General features: G+C 40.9%; 2 protein-coding genes across 6 annotated transcripts in view; one reads left to right on the plus strand and one right to left on the minus strand.

The window, feature by feature from the left end:
- The window catches only part of VPS13B (vacuolar protein sorting 13 homolog B), a 479,916-nt gene extending 463,515 nt beyond the window's left edge, over positions 1-16,401 (plus strand). For all 5 annotated transcript variants that reach the window (XM_074577514.1, XM_074577516.1, XM_074577511.1 and 2 more), the window contains 4 exons: positions 4,445-4,621; positions 7,087-7,189; positions 7,868-8,117; positions 14,090-16,401. In XM_074577514.1, the coding sequence (XP_074433615.1) occupies positions 4,445-4,621; positions 7,087-7,189; positions 7,868-8,117; positions 14,090-14,335 (776 nt within the window). In that variant the 3' untranslated portion in view covers positions 14,336-16,401. The remainder of the gene's footprint in view (positions 1-4,444; positions 4,622-7,086; positions 7,190-7,867; positions 8,118-14,089) is intronic.
- A 2,726-nt stretch (positions 16,402-19,127) lies between these two features.
- Positions 19,128-25,079, minus strand: COX6C (cytochrome c oxidase subunit 6C). Its single transcript, XM_074577520.1, has 4 exons — positions 24,941-25,079; positions 23,806-23,933; positions 22,051-22,189; positions 19,128-19,254 (listed from the first exon to the last, which is right to left on the minus strand). Exons 2-3 carry the CDS (start codon positions 23,917-23,919, stop codon positions 22,070-22,072), a joined length of 234 nt encoding a protein of 77 aa, XP_074433621.1. The 5' UTR covers positions 23,920-23,933; positions 24,941-25,079; the 3' UTR covers positions 19,128-19,254; positions 22,051-22,069.
- Positions 25,080-25,431: the final 352 nt, after the last annotated feature.

Below are 25,431 nucleotides of genomic sequence, written 5' to 3' on the forward strand. Positions count from 1 at the left end.
CATGCGAGCAGCTTAAATAATTGCAAATGCAGATGTTGTGCCTAGGCACAGGCATGTAAGAGCCCTCAGTTCACCGATACGTTGCGGTATCTACGCAGAAAGAAGAGTTTCATTTCTGATTTTTCTGAAAATCTGGCTCATGGTGGCCCTGATTCAGCAAAGCACTTAAGCATGTGCTTAAGAGCTTTGCTGAATTAGGGCCAAAATCATGTACTCTTGTCTCCTCCTCAGTGCAAGTTGTTCCCTGTGGTACATTCTTAAGTGCTTTGTCCTGTCTCATTTTAAATGACTCAAGTACTGTCAGGGTGTTGTTTGATTTGATTGTTATCTTTGGCCGGCTGTCACCTTCTTTTCTCGTTTGGGAGAGACTTCTGGGTCATTTTAGTAGCATTTGTGCATGAAAAGAAGCAAAAGATTATGATAGGTGTGGTTTTTCTTCTATACGATTAGAAGAAAATGCAGTGAAATTTTATTTAAAACATTTAGATGATTGTCACTCCCCACCAAAGAACTATCTTTTGAATTTTGCATGACGGAGTCAAGCTTAAAATAATAATTTATAACGGTGTAAAAGAGGATATTGAAACTACAGGATTTATTTTCAACTGCTAGTGAAAAATAATGTATTTAAGTAGCTCCCTTTACGAAGTTTTCTTCTATTTCTGAATAACCAGAAAGCTGACAACTATTAGAAAAGCTATTTTTCACGATGGCAAAAGTGCTCAACGCTTCAGTTACTCCTTCCTGCTTTTGGTGAAAATGAATTGATAGTAATACTGACTGACAGTGTAGCTGTGCTGCTAGAGAAGGTAAAGCCTGGATTTCAGAAGCTCAAATTTTTGTTATTAAGGGTGGTGGTTGTTGTTTTTGCTGTGCAACTATCACTTAATCGAGACCAGTCTACGTTTGCCTATCTACAAGCGAGATACTAAGAGCTAACCCTGAAGGTGTGTGCTATTCCACACACTAATTCTGCAAATATATTAAAGCACACCAACAGGTACTCTTTTCTTTTAGCTGCATTTTTATGTGATCTTTGCTGTGATGAGACTATGCTTCAGCATAGTTGTGGTGTGAAACACTTGCGGCAATCCTGAAGGAAAACAGAGGAAAGAAAAGGAAGCAAAATGGTTTCAGCGTGGCTAGCTTCCAGCCTCATGGCAAAGCATGGCCAGTTTCTCCTGGTGGGGGATTTTTTCCAATTATTTCTTGGTCTGAAAGAGTTTTTCACAAGCAACCCGAAGCTTTTCTAAGTTCTGTAGGCGCTGCATTCACCAAACATTGTCAGTCTGTGCGTGAATCAGTTGCTGCCCGTAATCAAATTCTCCTTGAAGTAATACAGTGATATACTCTGAACTGTCTGAATTTTGTAGTTATCAAAGTATCTTTTTTATGGTTACTGAGCAACATGTATTAACCAGAGTGCACCCCAGCTGATGTTCAGCAGATGTTATGGTGTTGCTGGAACCTCTTTGGTCCAGTAATGCAAGAATATGTTTTTGTTTTGTTGCTTTGGTGTTTAATTTTATTGAGGTTTTCTTTATACATACATAATCTGTGTGTACATATGCGGACATGCATATAAAATTGAATGCCTAGGGTAAGGAAGGAAAGAAAAATGGAGAATGGTTTCATTTAAAAAAAAAAAAAAAGAAGGATGGGCAAGGGACATTACAGTGAAGGGACAGGGACAGCAGGAGGACACCATAGCTGTCTCTAGACTGTGCATGGGAGTGGGAAGGGAGGAACCACAACATGTGGTTTCATGCTCTACCTTCCTGATACCCTACTGAAATATGGGGAGAGAGACCTTCTGGGGTGTCCTGCTTTGAGCTAAAACAGAACCAACTTTCTGTTCAGTAATTTTATCTCTTAGCTAGGCCTCTTCTAACTCCACGACATGGGGTAAATCCAGCCAGCATGGTGCTCCTAGCACCACATGGACACCAGGGGACATCTGCTTCGCAGTTTCTGGTGCTAGGGGATGCAGTGAACCTCACGTGGGTGTCACCGTTCTCTCACCGCTGTTGGGTTTTGAGGTTGCTCAGCCTTTGGCCTATTTTTTTTTTCCTTTGCCCGCAAATGATGCACATGGGAAAGGAGCTGCACAGATCTGGCTTCCCCATGCAAAGGTGTAGGACCAGCCACTCCTTAATGAAAGGAGTTAGGTTCGAGTTTTATTATGTGATTTGTGGGCATGACCACAACAACGAGTAATGTCAGTGAGTTGCAAATCAAGATATGAGATTACAAAGGGTGAGCAGAGAGGGAAGAGAAATTCATTGTTTATATTTTTTGCAGGTAGAAAGACAGGATTTGCAAAAGGATTTGAGGTACAAAAGAACAATGGCTTCACAGACAAGTTCAGAGCATACATAAAATGGCAGAACAACAGAAAGTGTGGAAGTACTAAACAACTGGCTAATTAAGCTATATATTATTTGTGGTACTATATAAATAATCTTATATAACACAGTCACAGCAGTTTCCATTCTGTTTCCTTGTCCTCTGGGCCTAATTCCAGCTGAGAAGTGCCTGGAGCATACCACAGGTCCTTTGGAGTAGGCTTTTATTTATTATTACCTTATAACATTGCTCAAGTGTATTGCAGTAAATAATTTACTAGTGCTAGGACTTAGGTGGATTACATTTAATAAGGCAATAACTTCTGTTCTGAAAGTGCAGTTGCTGTGGATGACCTCGATAGATAGGGTGAAGGAGGTCACAGGGTAACATAATACTGTAACTTAGCAGAACACCAAGTATTGTTTCGTGCCTTCAAATGCATCACAATTGTACAAAAGAAAAGACTGGACGAACAATCCCAATTGTGTAATGCGGTGTTGGGGTATTATTTTAGTCAAGCAGCAGGAGCAGCTGGTAAGTACTAATGAAACAGAATTGAATTGAAAATTGTATCATTTCCATGGCATGGCATTAAGGACGCTTCGTGGCCTTTGTGGTACAAAGGGTGAACGTTCCGCTGCACGCTCAGCTTCAGTGACTGAGACCAATAAAAACTGGGGAGCATGTTAAAAATAGACCAGTATTTTCTGGGGAAATCCTATATGTTTACCAGTAAAGGGTACACATTTAGAAGTTGGAAGCAATCGCTCTAAGAGGAGAGGAAGGCATTTATGGGGGAGGCGAGTTTCTTGAATTGCTGATAGATAGTATCCCAGGGACAAAGATCTGGGAAAATCTGTGCTGCTTCTCATCCTCGTCTTTTCTTTGGACAGAATACCAGTGTGCAATATTAGTTCTTGTTGTTCAAAGTCAGCAACTTCTCTGTTTATCCAGTAACGGTAACTAAAACCATCTGAAAAACGGTTAGCAGCTAGCTGACTAGTGCATGTCACGCTGGTAAACACATAGGGCCAAATACCTCGGCTGTGATTGTCCGAATCTGCGGAATTCTGCCTGGATTTGCTTCCACATACAAAGCAGAATCTTCAAAGATGTCTGGGTTGCAATAAAAATGCCTGGTTACCAAGGTGACACTGGATCCTACTCCTAAATAATTGTTTTATCTTGATATTTGCAGCTGAAGGTGCAAACTGAGAGCTAGCCGAGGAGCCTGCAAACTTGCGTTTCACTGAGCAAAGAACCTCGGATCAGGCAGACCGTTTTCTAACTGATGTCACTTTGTCCAGTCCTTGTACTCTTAGCGATTTCCAAATAGCTTATCTATCAAAATTACAATAACTAGAGACACGTCTGTGGTTAAGTGGCTAGAGTAAACTCGAGATCAAGGAAATGTACCACCTCACATACCTGTTTACATTTAGGAAGATTTAAGTCAGAGCTCTCTGTTGATACTAAAAGCTGGGAAGGTCACTGTGTCACTTGTAAAAGTTTGACCCATTCGCATTAAAGTAAAATATGATTGTTTTCACAAAAAAGTAACAAAAAGTCTCAAAGTCTAATTCTGCTAATCTTAGTGATATATCAAAAGTTGCATTAGCTTATGAACATTTCTGGCAGTGGAAGAGGATATAAAAATGATCTATTGAATACAGGCAGTTTTTATTTTCATGAAGTCAATCTCAGGCTTACGTGAAAATCTCATTTCCATAACAGCTCAGGTCTTCTAACAAGGGGGGATTTTATTCCGAGACCAACATTTTCATAATTGCTACACAGAATGAGCTAAATTAAACTCAGCAAAAGTATTTAGTGAAAATAGTTGAAAGATGAAAGCGTGCTGTCAAGTTAAGTGATCTGAATGTTTAAAAAAGTAAAATACATTTAAAAAGAGGAAGTTGAGATTTAACTTAAACTGAAGCTAAGGTATTCTCTAGCTAATTGGTCGCATGATAAATAGCTGTGTAAGAAGGGTGGGGTACAGTCTGCGATCCAAGCAACATTCAGGTCCAGTAGTAAGATTTCCTCTTATTCTGAGATACTAATCTTTGCTAATTACTGGGGACTCTTGTTTTTTCAGGTGCAATCGCTGGGATTGTGGATCAGCCAATGCAGAATTTTCAGCGAGTGTCCGAGGCCCAAGCTTCAGCTGGGCATAAAGCCAGAGGGGTCATCTCGGGTGTGGGGAAGGGAATCATGGGCGTCTTCACAAAGCCCATCGGAGGGGCAGCTGAGCTCGTCTCCCAGACAGGTTACGGTGAGTTTCTCCATTTCCAACAGCCCCATTTAAATTTTAAAATGCTCTGCAGATACAACCTGCTATCTCTTACTTATCCCGCTTAGTAGGTGTGTGACTTAGAAAAAGATTTAGAAATGCCAGCACTGAATAGCTATAAACGTTGTGCTCGTTTTCTTAAAAACCATCATGTTGTGCTTCTCTCTTGTGTTACCGATCAGCGTTGTACGGCCACAGAAACACAGAATGCAGAAAGCATGAAGTAATTCTTGGAATACAGTAGAATTAGTTACAGAAACATATGTGCTTACAAAAGAGTTTTTGACATAAAAGTATTAGAGCAACACTATATCCAATTAGAGCGTTATTTTGAGATCGCTTTGTTACAGCAAGGAAGGAGTTGTGCTATCTCTACACAAAGAGAGAGTTAAGTTCCTGGGATAAAGAAGTGAGTCATGTAGTGGGACCATCCCCTTTGAACTGGAGAGTTGTGAGAGGAGAGTCCTGGTTTTGGACACACGAGTAACCTTTTAATGACCAGAGGTGGGTTTTCCAGCTGGACTGAGCATTTAGTGGCAGTGGTGGCGAATCCTTTCAGATTGATGTGAATACTTCTGGACAGCCAAAAACTGTAAAAGATAAAAATCAAACATACACTAATTTCTTTGTTTCCGGTATCAATAAATCAAAGCAGTTGGTCTGGATATTTAAAGGGTGGGGGGAGTCAGGGAAGAAAAATCAGGGAAACATGTTGCTACAAGGACAAATGTGTCAGTAATTTTGCTTCACTTATTACACCGGACAAACCTTGAAGATTTAAGCCTTTAATCGCAGGCAATATTTATGTTTGTGATCTGTTCATTAGAATACGAGGAATTCTCCTAGGACTTCAGTTTAGGATATTGTTTCCATGCTTCCCATTACATTCAGAACTCATTCCTTGAAGCAATCTATTTAAAGAAATAATGAAACATTTAATTATTGCAGTTCTTTCAAATTAAATTTATGTTGTTTGTGTGAGTGCAGATAATAACTGTTCTCCTGAACTATGCATCCCGTAGGTGTAAAAACCATATCAGTAAAATCAGAAACTTTTGTATGTTGTCGGCTGGCTGGGTGGTGGTTTTGCTACCCATGGCATTATTCTTTCTAGATTTAATTCCGCTGCAGCCTTTATCAAGAAACTTGTAACAGTAGAGGAACACTTTTCATTGCAGATATGGTATACAAGACATCATGTTTTCCATGAGCATGTGACAAAAAGAGTTAGCCAGGAAAAAACATAAAAACTGTATCAATAATAGCTGACAGTGCGTGAGAGGAAAACACACAAGAGTTCAAGTAACTCTTACCCACAACTGGATTGGAAGTGGGACCGTGCCTCTTGGGGGGGACCGAGGGGTGGGGGACCACACAGAAATAAACACATGTTCTCTCTTTCTCCATCTGTAAATAACATTTTCACTCACATAATGCTGAGAACCTCGGTAAGCCAACTGTTACAACTGGGATGCTGCTTTTAAGTATTACCATCAACATGTGTGCTAAAAATTAAAGGGTTTTTTTTCAGCGCTGATGTTTTGTTTAAATTATTATCCATTGTGTAAAAAGGAATCTAAGTTATTGACACCCTTATGCAAAAATGCCTCTTGCTTCAATGGAATGCTTAATTAGACAAAAGAAAATTTCTTTGTTTATTTAAAGAGTAACTTTGCACTAAACTGTATAACACTAGTGCTTGCTGCTTAACCTACTTCCTGTCTGTCTTGTAAAAATTTTTAAAACTACTAAATTTGTGAATTTTTTTGCAACCCACTCATTCTTCCTGGTGACCGTACCTCATCTTTAGAAGTTTACAAGCCATGTGAAAGCTTCCATACTGTATCATCTTCAGCTTTGGATAGTCTATTTAGAAACCTGTTTAACTGCTTCTTGTAGTCTCCATTCTGCGCTGGCACTAAGAAGAATTCACAATAAACCAGATGCCCCGGGAGATCTCATAAATATATATGGATCTGTGTTTAACAGCTGGATTAAGTAACTGAACATTTAAATACAGTATCTAGGCAAATTTGCCTTCTAATTTGTACCGATCGTGACACGTATGTGGAAGTAGTTTAATATTAAGCAAGAAAGTTAACAACGGTCTTGGTTTTTTTACATAAATCTGAAGTGATGTGTCCGATCCTACTCTGAAATGATGGCTCTCAGGAGCATTATGTTTCTCTTGATTGCAAGTGTATGGCTGAGTTTTAGAACACACAGTGGGGTTTTTTTGTTCCTTGCTAATGCAAGATCACTGGGGTTAAGTGCATAACTCTTGCATTGTAATATTTAATGAATTATCTTGACTATAGCTTCCAAAGTTGTGACATCATTTCGGATCTGCACTATTTTATGAACTGCTCTAAACAGATGACATCACTACAACTTGTAACTGTTTTCTAGAAAACAACTACTAAAAAACTTAAATTCTCTTACCGCAGGTATTTTGCATGGAGCTGGACTTTCTCAGCTTCCCAAGCAGCGCTCTCATCCAAATGATCAACATGTTGAGCAGGCTCCAAATAGCCACGTCAAATATGTCTGGTAAAATTATTTAGACACTTGCTCATTTTTACATCCACATTGTTTATTAATAGGTTCTGGCCTGTGGTCAAGTTAAGAGGCTGCTTCCCTAGGAAGGGCTGAGTTATGGCAGTTTGTTTGGGAACATTAAACACAAAGGTAGTGCATAGAAACCCAATCTGCAAATGATGGGCTGCTGATCTGCTTCCAGCTTTGGAACTGCAGAGCTGATCTTTATTTAATGGCATTCAGTGAGTTCTTACTTATTTATCATTGCACCGAGCCCAAGAAAAATACTGCACATCTCCAGAAACAGCTGTTAGTGAAGATAGCTTTATTTTCCGCACTGAATTTCTAAGCCACTTCTCAGAGTAATTTTTCTATTACGATGGGAAATAGGCTGATCTAGCATGGTTATTAGGCCAATTTTGCAGTGAATGATTAAGGAGTTTTGATAAGTAACAGTTTCACATTTATTCTCTAAATCTTAAGTCTTCTATCTTTCAGTAATGGAGATTTGGAGTATACTCCCTGGCTTATTTTATATTTGTAGGTTATAGCTACAGACTGAAGCAAAAACATTAGTGATCAAAAGAAGTCCTGGAGCATCCAGTGCATAACACTGACTACTTCTTTTTTTTTTTTCTTCTTTTTTTTTTCCTTCTTCGCCCTCCCATTCCCCCGCCCTTGACAATGCAGGAAAATGCTGCAATCCCTAGGAAGGCCGGAGGTCCATATGGCCTTAGACGTCATGATTGTGAGTGGCTCAGGGCAGCAGCATGAAGGCTGCTTACTGCTCACCTCGGAGGTGCTTTTCGTGGTCAGTATCAGTGAAGACACGCAGCAGCAGGCATTCCCCGTGACTGAAATCGACTGTCTGGAAGATGATCAGCAAAAAGACCTGCTGAAGGTGCAGCTAAAACAACAGAGAGTGCCTTCTGATTTGGAGGTAAAGACTTAAGTATGATTTTCATTTGAAGATAAAGTTACACAGGTAGACATAGTGCTTAGAGATACGGTTTAGTGATGGTTTTTGTCAGAGTTAGGTTCATGGTTGGACTAGATGATCTGAAATGTCCCTTCCAACCTAGGCGATTCTATCATTCTGTGACGCTTTTAGCAATGGGCATACTCACCTTTGGGTCGGGAGGCCAGAGTGCCAAACCAGGGGACCTGCTGTTCTCCCGCACCTCATAGGTGACTGTGTTGCCCTTTGGATGAAAGGGATGCGCCTCCTCCCTTCTGTCCTCTTATTCAACATGACGTATCTGTGACAGCAGTTTTCTGAGGGAAAAAGTAGAGGCAGTCCGGGTTCTTGGTAAGCACCACCCCTTTTCTGAAGAGGTTCTCGTGACTACATGTGGGTGAGGTGTTTATTGTTCGGCAAGTTAGTGTTGCTGCCTCTACCTACAAAGTCCCAGTGAGAACAGTTCCTTTTATTCTTCTGTGAATTCTGTTTTAACAGTTCAGTGATGCTGCTGCATACTCCTTTCAGCATGTTTCTTATCTTGCCACTTCCAGTGCAGTGGTCTTACTTGGCTGCGAGCTGTATTTACTTCCTTAGATCTTCCTTCTCCTGCAAATGCTAACTTTAAAAGGATTGCTTCCTTTGCTGAGGTTGGATGCACTAAATGTTTGGCAGTAAGAGCATAAATCCTTCATCTTCATATTGAAAGATTTCTAAGCCATTTGAATACTGAGGTTTTGGATGAATTATCTTCTTTTAATGGTAGAAGAATGTTATATTTTTACACTTTCGGGAAACAATGTTTATTGTATTAAATCCTCAAGTGGAATCATATGAGTGATCATTTCAAAAACAAACACGCATGTCCCAGTTGTTGTTTTTATAAAAGTGTGTCAGGTAGCTCCTAGATTGCTATACCAAAAGTTTCTCTGTTTCAAATGTAAGAACAGAACATATGTAAAACCCTGTATGATGTGTGCCAAAAAGTAGGGGAGGCTTCATCACCTTCAATAAAACCCTAACTTTGCTGAAGTCACTAAAGAGTTTTGCCATCGATTCCAGCACAGCAAGAATTTCATCTGTGTCATGACAGCGCTTGGATTTTTTCGTCAAAGCTTTTTTTAGTGATGAATTCTCTATTTACATTTATTGTCTTTCCACTAACCTCAGTCTCACAGAGTGCTGTTGACTGAAGTTGCCTTCTCTCACCACAAAGCTACATGAGGCATTACTTAAATTTCGATGCAAGCGGGCAAAACTCAGCTTTTTTTTATCCCTGAATGCTGTGTGGTTGCTGGAGGCACACATCAGACTGAATCCAGACTATCCTGCTCAGTCCAGAGCTACTGTCCTGGAGGGAAGAGGAAGATCATTTGTTCTCCCTAAGTTATTTGATGCACTCAACCCATCCTGACCCTAACTTTAGCACCAGCACAGATTTTTTTTATTAGGCTATAGTGCGATGTCTCTTGTCTTTGTATCTGGTTATCCAAGGGGTGAGGAGTAGGCTGCTGCTCTGGGGGAAGGGCTGCCTGCCCAAAGGTTACTGCAAGAGGGTGATGAGACAGAGGGGCTGCCTGTCTAGGAGAAGGGAAGGTGAGGGACAGGGAGCCTAATTCTAGTCCCAACAGCTGCTGCAGCTGGGAACGTATAGGAGTCTTGGGCAAGTGGCTCCTGTACATGCACAACACAACCCTATACAGTATGTGCAGAGTCCAAAGTTCCCACATACACGTGCCTAGTACACGCAGTAAATGTGACCTGCCTTGGAGGTACTGGACCAAATATGTGGTTTTTTCTGAAGTTCTGGATAGCCATATGGGACTCGTACTCCAGTGGCATAGCAACACCAGGAGCCGTAAGCCTTGAGCCACCCAGCCTCGGTACACAATCTCTTCTGGTGACACAGGCTCTTGAGAATGCAGTGAAAATGTATGGCATGATATAAGCCGTGAAGAGTGCCTGTGCCCCAGGTGGAGCAAAGTCAGTGATGGCAAGACAGCGAAAGCTGAGTGATGCTGTACAAAACAGACCTGCATAAGCATTCTTTCACAATGCAGAAGCTGATGCCGAAATCTGTGTGAAAATTTAAAGAAATAGGCTATAAGGAGGAGAAGTTGAAAGTAAGGCAGAAAAGAATAAGCAAGTTGGTTCGTTTTTTTATGCTAAGGCAGCTACACAATAAAAGATTCCAAAAGCTTCGTAAAGTTTTAGTAATCACTTAGAGTTATGTAATATTATTTTGTAATTAATATTATTATAGTTTTTTGCCTTAGTGGATTGGGAAATTTCATAATTAGTAATTTCCTTTCTGCAGCTGCGCCTGTCAGCTCTGTGGTGCTCGGGGTGTCGTGTGCGGCGCTGGTGGCGGTGGCAGCCAGGGCCTCCCCTTCAGCTCCCCCACAAGAGCTTCCATAAAAACTCTTTCAGTGTGATTAGGAAGAGGAACCTTAGGAGCAGCAAGCTGTGACGTGCAGGTGAGCAGCCTCAGAGCTGCAGATCTACACGCAAATAGACACGACTCCTAAATATTAATGGCAGGCCGTCTTGCCTGCACTAAAGGTGTCCTCAGCTGAAGTACAGACACATCTGCACATGAGGACATTAGTAAAGATGGCCAGAATTTTTAGCTGGAAAATGCCACAGTCAGGTCAACCAAAATATTATTATGAGTGTAGCAAAATAGAAGTGATGTTACCAAATGTAAATGATGTCTGTTTTTCTGATCCTAGAAATAATACAACAAAATGAAACATTTTATTTCAACATTATATAAATCCACTTTTTTGTTGTATTGCTCACAAAAATAATTGCCAAAAGTTTTGTTTCAGGTCTGCCCAAAAACGGTTTCTCCTTCCCTCTCCTCAGCTTCTTGGAAATATTAGGAAACAAAACATGAGTTATTCTACAGCTGTAATCACCAGAGATGTCATAGAGCTTATTTTGACTCCTTCAGCAATAGGTTTGCCTGGTGGTGGCTTGTTCGCTTCCACAATATATAAGTTAATCCATCTGGCTAGGAATGGCCTGGATGGATTCTTAAAAACTCTGGCACCGACAAGATTGTTATTGAAAGGGAAGCATTAATTGTACCTGGATTATCTTCCAAAGTAATTGAGACACTGCTTGCTTCCAGACAGACGTCAAACTCAACAGGCCTGCTCTTCCAGCTGCTCTTGGGATAGCTCATAACATCAAGAAGACAGCAAAAAAACTGAAGGGCCCTGGAATTTCAGATATTCCAGAATTTCTTTGTGATGATCTGCAACAGGGTTTTCATGATAGTGCTACATGTGCTACGTTTCTGGAGCTGAAAACCAGTCTCTGGATTTTTCAAAGCAGTGAAAAAAAAAAAAAACCAAAAACCTAAGGAACCGGACCTCCTTCCTCGGTCCATGTGCACAAAGCAGACCATCGGTGCTACGTACACGTCCTGTCTGTGCAAGAGGCTGTAGCTACTGTAGAGTTAGTTAAAATTGCTGAAGGCTTATTCTTTTTCAGCCATAATGGGAGGAATTTTAGAAAAATTCTGGAGTTCTTAGCCCAAAATTGTGGCCTTCTAGCATGAAAGGACATGGTATCTTTAGGACTCCTCTAGCAGGTGCATTAAGCAATCCTTGACTTAAGTTTGAATTCATTGAATGATTGGGCTATTAACATTGTAGCTGGTCAAAGTAGTGGGCTAAGGCACTTAGTGACAATGTTAGGTCCCATTTAGGAAAAAATGTAGAATAACAGTGATTCCAAGTTTCTGTTGTTGTCCTGACAATATAAACTAAACTGAAACTGGCTGGAGAAGCAGATGGTTGCAGATGAAGTCATCTGGAAGCAAGTAGGGTCCCAGTTACTTTGGAAAACCATCCAAGTCTAGTTAATATTTCCTCCTGAATAATTGTGTTGTATCTGTGGGATATAGCCTGGCGCTGACTGAGGAATGGGTTCACGAGAGTAGGTGAGTGGGATGCCAACACCGTTTCCATCTTTCATAACTTGGGTCTTTTGGTCAGTGTGGCAGCAGAACTGTAATGCAGCTTCCCCAAGGCTTTACTCCTCTAGAAGTAGAAATCAAGAAAAAATGTGGAGCCACTGACTTGCAAGATTTACCCCATAACTTACTTAAAATCTAGTTTATGTAGGTGCTACTTTAACACATTTCTCTCCTTTCAACTGGTAAAATGGACTGACTGTGAGATACCTTTTCTGTGCCACCAGACTGAAGACTTGGTTCAGACCGTTCTCCACTGTTAGCCGTGTGACTGCTGCAGCAGTCTGCCTTCTGATTTTTCCATCCCTTTAAGGTCATTCATGGAAAGCACACTCTCCTCTGCCCATTTCGCCGTTTCTAGGCATAGGCTCCAACCTTGAGCTTCTGAGCTTGTTCACGAGCCTGCTTCCTTCAGCATTTTTGTGGTGATGATTGAAAACAGGAGGGTTTCTACTTGCTGAGCAGCAAATCCGTCTCCAAAGGCATAGTAAAAAAAAACAGAGGGCGACTGTTTTGATTTGGATGTGACATCTGTCACTATCTATCAATCATAATAATTCTTTCTTCAAATAAGCAATGGTTTGTTTAAAATGAGCCTTGTAGTCCAGAGTTGTGATCCAAGGTATTGATCCTGGATGTTAAATTGAATCCAGTGGCACCGTTTGAAAATATCATCACATCTAGCGAGCCATGTGTGAAACTCCCTGAAAGACAGTCAGAAGATAGCAGTCTTTGAATCCTTAGTGTGACATCCAACAAACAAGGACATTTTAAACCCTACAAAAATGAAACTGGTCAGCAGTTCTCCAAGTGTATATAAGGAAGCATCAAAGCCTAGCCCTGGGACAGCTTCTGCCTTTTTTTTCATTGTCCATATTTTGGAAATAACTTCTATTCTGAATGACTTTGCTATCGATACCACTATTGCATCCATGGTGGCATTTCTGAAATACGTATTTTTGAAATGATGTGACTAGCATGACGCCTGCTTGCATGCTTTCCCTTCTCAAGCTAGTCGTAGTCATCTTCAATTTCTTCTTCAAAAAAAAATAGGGGCACAGCAGATGATTGCTTTTGCAAAGCCAGGTTTACCCATGGCTTGTCATCTAATGTTTTATCTGGTTAGAACCATATGGTAGGTGCTACCTTTCTGTTGACAGTCTTTGTTTTACTGTATTTTTTCCACTAGAGGTAGGTTACTTGCATCCCTCTTGTTAGAGCCTTGAACCTCTACATATTTCAGCCTGCAAAAAGGGATTTCTTCAGAGGAGTCCTTCCAGCTCATGGTGGTGGAAAAGGCAGTTTGCACAGACACCTTAATTTCTTCTCCAGAAATAACACACCCAAACCATCTTTAGTAAAACCCTTTTGTTTCAAAAAATGTAATTCTGTGGATCCTCTGACCCAGAATGGCTTTTTTAATGACCAGAAGCAGACGGATATATCCCATCATAGAACATTCACCTGGAAGGTAGCTTCCAGTCTTTATTTTAAATCAAGTAAGTTAAAGACTTAAATTTTAACTTCCCAGGTATAGCTGTGGGCTGTCTTTAATTGTACTTTGCGAGGAAAAGGTTTTGCTAATTAGGATTGCTATCTGGTAAGCACTGCCAGGAGCTACTGGCATTTCTCTAAAAGGGGTTCAGATGGTTTTCCTGTCTACAAAGAGTTGTTCTATTGTAAAGATGTGTTCTTGAGCAAGGTGTATAGAGTCCACCCCTGAAATTCTCAAAAGATACTGCTTGAATCTCCTATGGCAGAGTTAAGAGCTTCTCAGAAGTGTCCAAATCCACCAAGCACTAAACTATGGGAAAACAATGTTGATTAAAATATCCACTAAACTATTGTAGAAAAGATCCCAGGGAGGAAGATTTTTAACTACAGAAAGTAATGTGGAAGTTATTGTCCTTACTACTAAGTTCAGTTACTGCCAATCACTCAGTAATCATTTTATCTTATCTGATTTCAGGCAGATGGAGCTAGAGAGAGACTATCAGAACAACAATACAACCGCCTTGTGGAGTACATCACAAAGACATCTTGTCACCTCCCTCCCAGCACCGCCCCAGTGCCAGCTTTGCAACCTGTAGCTACCGAACACCTTCCAACTATAATGAAAACATATCAATATGTAGTTGATCCAAATTTTGCCCAAGTATTCATTAGCAAATTCACCATGGTGAAAAATAAAGCCTTGAGGAAAGGATTTAATTAGTAATTATTTGTGGTGAGTATAGTAACACCTTACGGGTTTGAAAGTAATGTTTTCTCTGCAGTAACCTACTTCAAGTGGAGATGCGTGTAATTTTTGAGGAGGTAGGAGATAATAACAAAGCCCAATAGCTTTTCTAATCTTGACAACATTCCTGCTCCCTCACCACGATACTAGTGCTGGAAGGAAAGTGTTCTAGCAAACGAATAAAGTGAAAAGGAACAGCCTTGGACTATAGCTCAATCAAAATCCTTTTTCTTTTCAATAACCAAAAATCAGAGAATAAGGAAAAATTGCGTGCGTACAGACATCTTTGCCAGACACACAAAATGTGTATCAATACCTACTCTATCATATTTTAGGGTCTGCCAGTTTCTGTTATAAACCAGGTTTATAACTCAGCTGTAAAAACTTGCTCAAGGCCGAGCCTACACACACACTTCCCCCAGCATCTACGTCCTGAGGCAAAACATTTTCCCCCACTAAATCTGAAAAACCCGGTGTGGCTGGTTTAAGTTACTAGTGACAGCTGGGTTTTAGCACCACTTTAACCTTAAAATAGCTTCCTTTATTTGACTGAAGTTTTGCAGGACATTAGTCCTTAATGTAAACTAGTGCCTTTGTGTGGTTTGGAGAACAAAACATGAACTACAACATGAATTTATTTTTCAAACTCTCTGTATACAGAAACTTTATTTTATCCACCATCAAATTTTCAGAAGGACTTTAAATGTATATATGACATTGTGCATTGTCTGGTCGTTAGCTGGAAGCCAGTAACATGCAGTTCAAAAATTTAAGCAGAGCTCCGTCTCCTTAAAATCTACCAAAAAGCTGTAAGCTCAATGTAACATAGATGTGCAGGTGTTAAGTACGACTTCGTTGGGTCTCGCTTACTTCTGATCTGCCACCACTACACAGTATGTACTCACTTAAGCCCTAATTCAGTTTACTTTCATCATCTTTGAACAGCTAAAAGCAGGGATATTTAGAAACATGACTTCGCAAATATGTTTGTGCCAAGCAAAGTGAGATCATTTTTTTTCAAGTTGGTCGAAAAGTATGGACCTACAGGCTTCAATTACATCAATAGTTAATGACGCCATCACGATATACTTACGAATATGATGTTAAACACATCAAGACAAATGAGCTTTCCAAGTGTCTTATTTTTCAGCTATTTTACAGTTTGTAGTAGACAAGAAATCACTGTCTCTGGGTACAGTTAAGATTACTTTGTACAACAAATCTGGCTATGGCAGCTTTAAAAATCAAAAGCTTACTTGGTTTTCAACTATGTATGTTACTTTTCTCTCCTTTTCTGTGTACTTACGGAAATGAATTTTGTATGGGGATTCCTAAACATGGTCGGAATTGGAGACGAGAACTGGAATAAAATCTGATCATCATTTGGAGCAGATACATATGCTTTATAGTTAATAACTTCTATGCATACTTGATATGACCAAATGCACAGTAAATAAGAATGTAGTAACTGCAATGTTTTTCTCGTGAGTTCTGTTTTGTTAATAGCTATTTCTAAAAGCCGTGTCTTTTGTGTACTGAAAATACAGAAGCCTGGGATCTGCATTGTCTTTCCTGAATGTGAAACAAGCCCGTCCGTTATCAACATTTCATACAGTGATTTAATAATTTAGTCATTGTTTAAATAACACTATTTAAATAATGTATATGTATATACACATACGCTTCATTCCTGAATATTTTATGGAAATAGTTTAATACTTCTAATTTTGCATATTGGTGGATAAATTGTAATATAATGAGATTGTTTAAAGATAATAAAGCTATTCCTATAATACTTGGGTTTGTGAGCTGTTTGGTCATTCAGTTACAAGGGAAAGAAGAGGTCACTGTGTAGAGCAGTGACAAGACAGACATACAAGCTTCACGTAGACCCCATTAGATTCCAGTTGTTCACTGGACTCTGTCACGTACCAGAAAATGCAACCGATCATGACAATAGTTTGGAAGTAGAAACTGATGATTTGCTTGCCAAAAAGCATGTGCTGAAAAGTTTTATGCTTTTGTGACTAACTGAATCAAACCAGCACTGTAGTCACCGTTTGAATTAGACTAATCTGTTCATTAATTATGTATTATGCAAACCAGCCAAGAGGATGCCAACACACCTGTAAAAGATCAGGGAAGGCAGCAGTTTAATTTCTAAAAGTTTGTAGATCGCAGCCATTGTTTAAGATACATTTGTGTTTTTCCTGAATTATGCTCTCCTGGAATAAACACTTGCTTAAATTACACTCCTCTTCATCGAATTAAGCTAGTGCCTTTACTGCATTAGGCAGGTTCTTTCTCCCCCTTCTGACCACATGTATGGAAACGTGTGGAGACAGCGTATAAATCAGCCTCTCCTACATATGAGCTGTGTGAACTATGAAAACAAAGTTGTCCAAAGAGCAGCTGCCTGTACTTAGCTGGTAAAGCACTCCAATGTGTACTCTTAAAACATGCCTACTCTCATCATGCTCTTTAGACCTGGAGAGCTCACAACTTCAAATCTATCTTTTTAGTTTGCTTCCAGAACAATCAATCATTCCTCAAACACTGGAGAATAAAGTAAGCCAGCCAAAAATTGGAAGGCATGGTCAGGCTTATACACAGCAAGTCCTTTCCCAAAGTAGTTTAGGTCAAACAATTCCCTTTTATATATTATTTCATACATAAATATAGCAAAAACCTTTACAGACTGCTGGGATGGCCTCAGCGCAGACAAGCATGTTTTTCCAGCTTTGCATCTCCTAGGAACAGCATGCTAGACCCTGTAACAACCAGCTGATGAGGGTCTAACTCACACAGGTCTTTCTTGTCCTGTGCTAAGTCCCACTCCTGATTGTGTGTGACAGGATTAGCTGAACTCTTGCTGGCAAAGAGCTGGGGGGAAAAAAAAAAGGAAAATGGATGGGTTGGTGCTGATTTCAGAAAGGGAGGTTAGCCCTTCTGCCAACTCCTCTGTGAGGTACTCAGTTTTGCCCTCCCTTCCCACTCCAGAGGCCCGCGAGCCATGGGCTGGTTGGCATTCCCTGCTGAAAGTATGTACTTGCTTTGCAGCCATTCTGAAACTGTAATATCATTATACAGCAAGCAACAATTCTCAGCTGCAGGCTCTCAAAGCACAGACATAGAAGTTCGTGCTCAGCTTTTGTCATTGTTGTTGAATACGTTTAGCAAGGAACATCTTTGAGCTAGTATGGTCTAGCTGTATGGTCAAAAAACTACCTTCAGTCACAAAAAAAAAAAAAAAAAAAAAAAAAAAATATCTCTCTCAATCCTTTAACTCAATGCATGCTGGTAACCAAAGGAACAGACCTCAAGAATAAATGTTGTTGGCTGTAACAGTTTAAAAGAAACTTAGACTTTAAAAATTAATTCATAGCAACTGGGAAGAATAGGGGGGCTAGTGCTGCAAGGGAAGTCAGGTCTATTAGCCTGCACACCGGGCAGTAGCAAGTTTCTTTCTTTGCCTCTGAAGCTGTCAGTATGACTGAAGACCCCTGGCTATTTAAACCTGCAGACATGCCTGAGAAAATGCCAGTCAGTACTTAATGGCATACACTGTTTATACTCTACATTGGGAAGATAAATGGGTATCATTTGCTATTGTTAAGCTTTGGTTTACATTCATAGGAACAGGGGTATTTTGATTACTAGACGGTTTCCCCTGCACCACTGTCAAATTCTTTCTTTGCTTAAAGGAAGCATTGCCTGCGCAGAAAGTTTAAAGGAAATCCGATGTTGCTCTGTAATAGTGTTCTGGATCAAATACATTAGTTACTTGCTTTCATTAGTCCAAATGCTGCTCATGGATACCTATTAAGTGTTAAGTAGTTAATGATCCATTTAAAATAATGAGAGTTACTCCAAACAGGATTTGAGCTGAAGACCTTCAAATACAACACAGATGGCTTAATATGTCTTGCTGCTTCATACAAAGCCTTCCCTCCTTTCACACAGTCCGCTTTGACGCCTCGCCTTGTACCCACATTCAGCAACCAAGCGCTACAGTCCTAGTACCGTCTTCAACCGCAGCATCAGGCAACGCACAAAGCATGTTCCAAATGATGAGTGTCGTGGCAAAAGATAAAGGATCAGGTCTTGGACTGCACAGAATGTAGCAGAGATCAAAACTATGCTTAGCAGACTACTTCCAGATATTAAAAAGGAGATGAATCGTATCTAGAAGCAGCCCGCAAAGATTTTCATTGCCGTGAAATCCTAAAGTATTTCTTATTTTGTCTGCTTTTATCCTCCTTCCCCTTGTACATCAAATAGATGTGACCATACTTGCAGCTCAGAGTCATTTTCCAATCAGTAACATACCATGTGTAAGGGTGGGAATTTTGCACAGTTTTTAAGTCTTGATGAAACAGTTTGCTGCTGGAAGGAAGGCAACACAGTGATGGCAGCAGAAAAAGATAGGACAGTTGGCTAGTATGTTTCCAGAATTCCTGTCCAAATTATTTCATCTCAAGGTCAATTCACTTTGTGAAGCCAGAGGTAACACAGACCCTTTCAGAAATCCAGCCTGTAACAACTATCCTCTCCCATATTCCCTTCAGCAACTGGGACAACTTAGCTGTAACTGCTTAGGGATATACTTTGTTACCAAATGCGGAATTTGACCAAAACAGAGATGCAAGTAATTCCTGGGGGAAAGAAAACTAAACTTAGTCATCTTGAGCAATTTATGAAGACTTTCCACCACTCTTCCCAGCCTCTGAGCATTTAAGCATTTCGACATTAATGAAGACAACCAAGCGCCACTGACATATGTATTTTATTTATTGAGTTACATTAGAACGTGCCATGCATTGAAGTGCACTGCACTTTACAGTTCAGTGAACAAATAAGGTTCGGTCATCAAGTCTCCTTAGACTGAAGGGGATCTGCAAGATAAAAAAAATATTAAGTTATGCTGGACAAACTTTGTGCTCCAAGGAAAACATATTAGTATGTACGAATACAAAGCAATAGAGAGAAATGTTTATGTGGTGGTTTAGTCTAGAGGAATTCCCCCTGTTATTTCCTGATGGTTTAAGATTCACACACCCTTCATGTGGCAAACAGAAGTGAAACATGGAACAAATCAAGAGCTGGAACAATACTGCACAGCACGTCAGATTCACTATACATGCTGCACTGATAACTGAATCAATCTTGCTAAGGGCCTGAAAGAGAAAGGAATGCAGCTTTCAGATAGGAGCCAGAGAGGAAACAAGTGGTGTAGGCAACCTACCAAGGAAGGAAGAAAACCTAATTCAAACTGCTTCTCCACATTTTATTGAACGCAATCCAAGACCAGCTGCGCTCCATGACACGAGTCATGCAAGAGGTTAGCACCAAACTCTTGAGCTTGCCCCTTTATTCTATTACTTAGTACACTGTAGAGGTAGGAGACTCCTCAAATATATACTTGCGCTTGGTTTCCATTATCAGTATCACCACACAACGTCCGTGCCAAGTAGGCAAAACTGTAAATTCACACATTGGTACCAAGTTGCCTACATGCCCAGCAGGAAAAAACTTGGTGCAGAGTTCCAGGCTAACACCGCAACTCAGGAATTCTCCTACCCCACCCTTCCCTCAATTCTGGGGCTAAGTACCCATTCCAGAGTGAGTACTCCATGAGCTTAAACCACTGCATTTACTGACACATAGAGAATATATTCCAATAAAACAGGAGATGTAGATCCTGCATGACCACTGTACCCTTTAGGTAACTATTCCAAAAACGGCATCAAATTCAGCCTCCATACAACTTCCATAGCTAAGATTTAAGCCACTGAGGCAAATGAAAATGTCTTCCAGCTGTTCTGTGTATTTGTTCTTTTCAGAACATTTTAAATACTGGCATTGTTTTCCCCTTCCTCTCCTTATGTACTCATGTGCAGGCACACAAAAAAAACCCCCTCTTTCTAGAGGGTGAGTGAAAGAGAGTGAAAAATCTAAGTTCTTATCTAAATAGGCTAAGGAATAAGAAGCATCAGCACTTCAAACAAAATCACATATAAAGATTTGTCTTTCACATTTTTCGTTTGAGTTGGTGCAATTAGGGAATGGAAGACATGTTTAGGAAACATTTAATTTTAACAGGTGCACACAATGTGCAACTTTTTTTTTTTAACTGCAAATGGGAACATAAGCTGCTCAGAGTGGAGCTCTATTTGCACTGAAAAAAATCCTGCTCATGATTCCAATTAAATATTCAACATGCATCCTTGTTGACAGTGTTTGTTTCAAATGATTTTACCACCAGATGGCCTTTCAGAATACTCTGATGAAGGCCACCTGACTAAAGAATGCAATTCTAGTGTCTAAGAAAAGTTTAAAAGTGCCTATATATTAGCATTGGATTGAACCAGAGGCAGAATTTACCAGGATTAAAGCCAGGTAAATTTATCATTTCATTATTTATCTTTGCTGCAGTCACAGCTAAAAATCGAAGTTTCCCCCTCACAAAAAAAAAAGAAAAAACAAAAAACACACCAAGGGGACTGCCACCTTTTTTTTTTAAAGTTCTTAGAAGAGCTGGAGCTCTGCTTTTTTATGTAATTGTGTTATGCAGAAACCAGACAGTTGTAGATTGTGACACAACAGAATTTAGTATTAATAGTGTTAAGTACAAATCTTTTATTCAATCTTGCTCCTTTAAGCAAACAGGCTGAGAAAATCCAGCTGGCCAGGATAATTAGAGCCACAGATTATCATGTAATGATCACAATATGAAAACATTCCAAAAGAATGAAAAAGCTATCATTCTCGATTAGTTTGAAGTCATTTTAAGAGAAGCAGAGAACTCAATGTAAGAAATCTGGATCAAGAAAGGGGGAGGAATTCTTTATTGAGTTGTCACATCATGAGTTCGTGTAGCTTAGCGAGTGTGCTTATTAATAACTATGACAAGGTTGAAATCAAGACTTTTTTTTCCCTGATGTTACAACAAGAAGTAAGGGAGAATAAAGTTTGGTAGTCTCCAAACAAAAGGTGCTAGGAAAATACTATTGTAACAAAGTTGTATTCAAGTTTAATTCAGTACGGCAAAAATCTGAATATTAGTCCTGTATGCTTTTGTGATTTTTTAATATATTTTTATATATATGTATATGTATTTAAATATATTTCCCCTCATGACTAGTTAGCTTCCCCCTCTCACCAACTTCAAAAGACAAAAGGATATGTAGAAGCTCTCTCTGTTTCTTACATTAAGATGGATGCTATGAGAGAGAAACAGCCTCTCCCTTTTCTCATTCACTGTTCTACCACAAGTACGTAAGTAGCAGACAGAGGCAGCCAGAAGCCAAGCAGCTCAAGATGCGACAGCATCAACAAAACAGTGATATCGGGCAAATCTTACAGCTTCATACAAAAGTTTTGTCTCCTCTCCACTGCTGTGTGAGGAGGGAAAGGCCTGGCATCACTCTGTCCAAGTCTTCTATATCACACCAGTTAAACACAATACCCAAAAGGTATTCAGGAGCTTTCTATTCTGCCCTTACCCCTCGCTCCCCAGTTCCTGTATTTCTTCATGTTTTTATTACCCAAAGGTCTCTCGAGTGCAATTTGTATCCTTTCTCTTGGACAGCACCTTTCTATTTGATCAAAAAGGAAGAACCTCCAAATAGCACAACGTTTCACTGAAACAATCTACCTTCCTCTTGTTCTAATGCAGAGTAGCTTATTACCTGTAAATGCAGGTTATGATCATTTGGGTGGTGCAGACTCAAACACACCAGCTGCTCTCATGGCTTCAAAGTCCTTCATGGGATCATAGTTTTTATAGAACTCTGCATAAGCTCGTTTTCTGGGTTCAGCAATTCCAAACTGGAAGGTAACACAAAAAATTAAAGCTTGCAAAGCTTTACGAACAGATTTTTTTTTTCTATTAGTGCTATGATTTGTATCAGTGGACATCAGTCTAAAGAGCCTTTAGTTCAAATTCGTAAAATATTACTTTGTTCCTGTTCAAATCCACAGTACAGGCTACCTGATCATTGGTCAGAAAAACAAATGTCTGAAGTGAAACCTTAAAAAGAAAGTCTGCTACAAGATAGCAGCACATTACAGATGTGTACAGATACAGGAACACTCTTATGTTGATGCTCGTGTCCAATGCCCTCCCTGCTAATAGTTTTATACATAAAACATGCCATTATGGCAAGTTTTGTGCCTGTGGGCAGCTGCAAAACTATAACTCCAGATAAAATGGCTTCCAAAACCATTGTATTACATTTGAGCTACACTGTAAGTCAACTACAGAAGCCTGGTAAAATTTTACAAGGCTGCCAAGCCACTCTTACAGCTCATTGACATAAAAAGACACAATCCTGACTCCTTGGATGCTCATTCACCTGAATCACATGGATATGCTCAAAAAGCCCCCAAAAATGTGAAGAGAAGTCCAAGGTGGGTTTTTCAACAGTATCTAACATGTAACCAAGTAAATCACTACTGCGATCACATGCTACTTGTTCTAAATATCGTCTGCTGCCTTACTAGTCCCAAATAAGGTATAAAACCAAATAAGTTATAAAATTATATTGTAAGTCTGACCACAAACAAGCCTGCCTACCTCTTAAGAGATGTGTTAAGTAGATGCTGAGCTTTAACTGTGCAAGCTTATTGTTTCTGATAGAGATTCGTTGATCTCTGAGTCTAAGTTCACTGTGATATTTTAGTGATGAACACACTGAAATTAACTTCTAGTCACTTTTATCAATGGTTTCCCAAGTACTCAAATGCTGCAAATAGTATATGAATGAGTTCAACGGGCAAAGCAAGATCCATTTCTTCCACAGGAATTCAAACTGTATTACTTTGTGTATGAGATCTGAGAATTATTTAGTAAAAGGCACTCAAGAAACACCACCAATCTTATCTTTGTCAGAAGTCTCTTAAGGACCACAAAAATGAAACTCCAATTCATAAATAGGGGGTTTTTTTGCTCTATTTCCCCACGATGCTTCAAAAGAAAGGCTAAAGGGACCATACTAGACTACCCCACACTGCTGTCTTCAGCGTGAAGGATGGGTTTTCCAAATTTGCTTATGTGCAAGTTTTCTGAAATCAGTCTAGAGATAAAATAAGACTTTGACGACTCTAGCGTCTTGGATACCATGACAGAGAGAGACACAGACTATCTAGAGTTAATGGGCATCAATCGTGCAAATGATTAAGAGTCATCTGGGACTAGGAGACTCAAGGTTAAATTGTCACGAATTGCATGATCTTGATCACACAGCTTAAGGCATCAGGTTATTCATATCACTTCTTCAAATGAAGATTAGGAAGATTTATTTATGTTCTGGAAATGTGCTTACAAAAACATATTACTAAAGCTTCCTGATGAGCAGCTCAACCAAATCTCAACAAAAAAATATTATGAATTCTTAAAACACTCTAATGAGTCCAGTTTGTAATTGAATGATTACAGATCTCACCTTGTACAAAGCCGCACATCCCACAGATACAAAAAATGCCCCAAATAGGTGAAACTTCATCCGCCTGGCCAAAAGGCGCCGCATTTGTGGCTTAGGCAACAGTGCAGACGACATGGTGATTGTATTTCCTAAAAGAAAACAAAGAAAAACAAAAAAAAGAGAGAATTATGGGACAAGAAGCTCTACTTAAACTTCTGTATTGCGCTTTTCCTATTGTGTGATAATCACCTTCACAACGTAAGCAACAGCTCTCCTCTATTTGACTTCTCAATGGGAATATATAAGGGACAAAATTCAAGGACAACCTATTTATGACATGAATCTAAGTAAGTTTTTACACTCCTTACACCAAGTACTCATGGAATCAAAACTGGCCTTTGCTATTCATACTAAACCCTTTCCTTCCTGCATGGTCTACCACTTTAGGCCTGCTGTCCTGGTGTTTACATCAGAAAACATTCAGAACATTGACTATATTTTATCAATTTCTAAGGAAAAGCTCATGCCTCTGGAATTAGTTTGTGGTTTGTGGGATTTTTTTTTTTTTAAATCACTGCAGACCTTATTGCATTAAAGGATTTTTTTCTATTCGGGAAGATTTTACTAAAAATCTACCAGGCCTGAAGCAGGCGGTTCTCTTTTAACACCAGTTAAAGCTGGGCAGGGAGCGGCTCCCAGGCCGTGCTGCCCGCAGGGTGCTGCCTTCTGTGCGGCCTCCGGAGCTCACAGGGCCCGGGAAGGAAAACCAGATGGTGGCCCAGCTGCCCCCAGGGCGTTTGGTGCTGCCACAGCCCTGCACAACCGCTCTCCTCTCACCCTGAAGAGAAATCACCACAGACCCCTCTCCGGCCCAGCCGCAGCGCCGTGGCCAGGCTGTGACAAGCCCCGCACCGGTTTTCCCCCTCACAGAAGGCGCTCCGGCCCCTCGCTGCCCTCCAGCAGGGCGCCCGCCGCCGCAGGGCCCGTCCCCGCCACCCTCAGGGACGCGCAGAGGTCACGGGCTGCCGCGACGGGCCCCGGCCGAGGGGAGAGCGGTGGCTGGCGGCCGTTGGGGCGTTGTGGCGGGGGGAAGAGAGGGGACCCGGCGGCGGGGAGGTGGGGGGAGACGGGATAGGGGACGGAAGCGCGGCCTCACCTCAGCACGGCCCCACCAACGTCCTTCCGCCCCGCCGGCCGGGCACCTCTGCGGCCGCGCTACCCCGCATGCGCCGGAGGCGGTGGCCTGGCTACGGCGAGCGGCGGGGCTCAAACCCGGCAACGCGCGCGCGCCCTCGGTGGCGGAGGGTGAGGGGAGGGGACGGTGTGGTACGAAGGGGCAGCGGGGAGGAGGGCGATCGGTCTCACCCTGTCGGGCCGCATCAAGGAGGAAGGGCGGGTCGCCCACCCGAAGGGCGACCCGGACGACGCTGCAGTGCCGAGGGGCTCTGTGGGGACCCTTCCAGCACTTCAGGCCTCCGGGGCACCCAACACCCCCGTCAGGCGCAGCGGGCGCCATGCGGCCTGGCCTGGCCTGGCCGCCGCCGGGGCCCCTGGTCTCTCCCGACGGTGCGCTCAGGCTGCACCCAAGTGCTGTGCCGAGCAGAGGCCTTATGAGTTCTTGTCAAGATAGGGCAATAAGCAATTAAA

Source organism: Larus michahellis, chromosome 2, assembly GCF_964199755.1.
Source record: "Larus michahellis chromosome 2, bLarMic1.1, whole genome shotgun sequence".
Lineage (NCBI taxonomy): Eukaryota > Metazoa > Chordata > Aves > Charadriiformes > Laridae > Larus > Larus michahellis.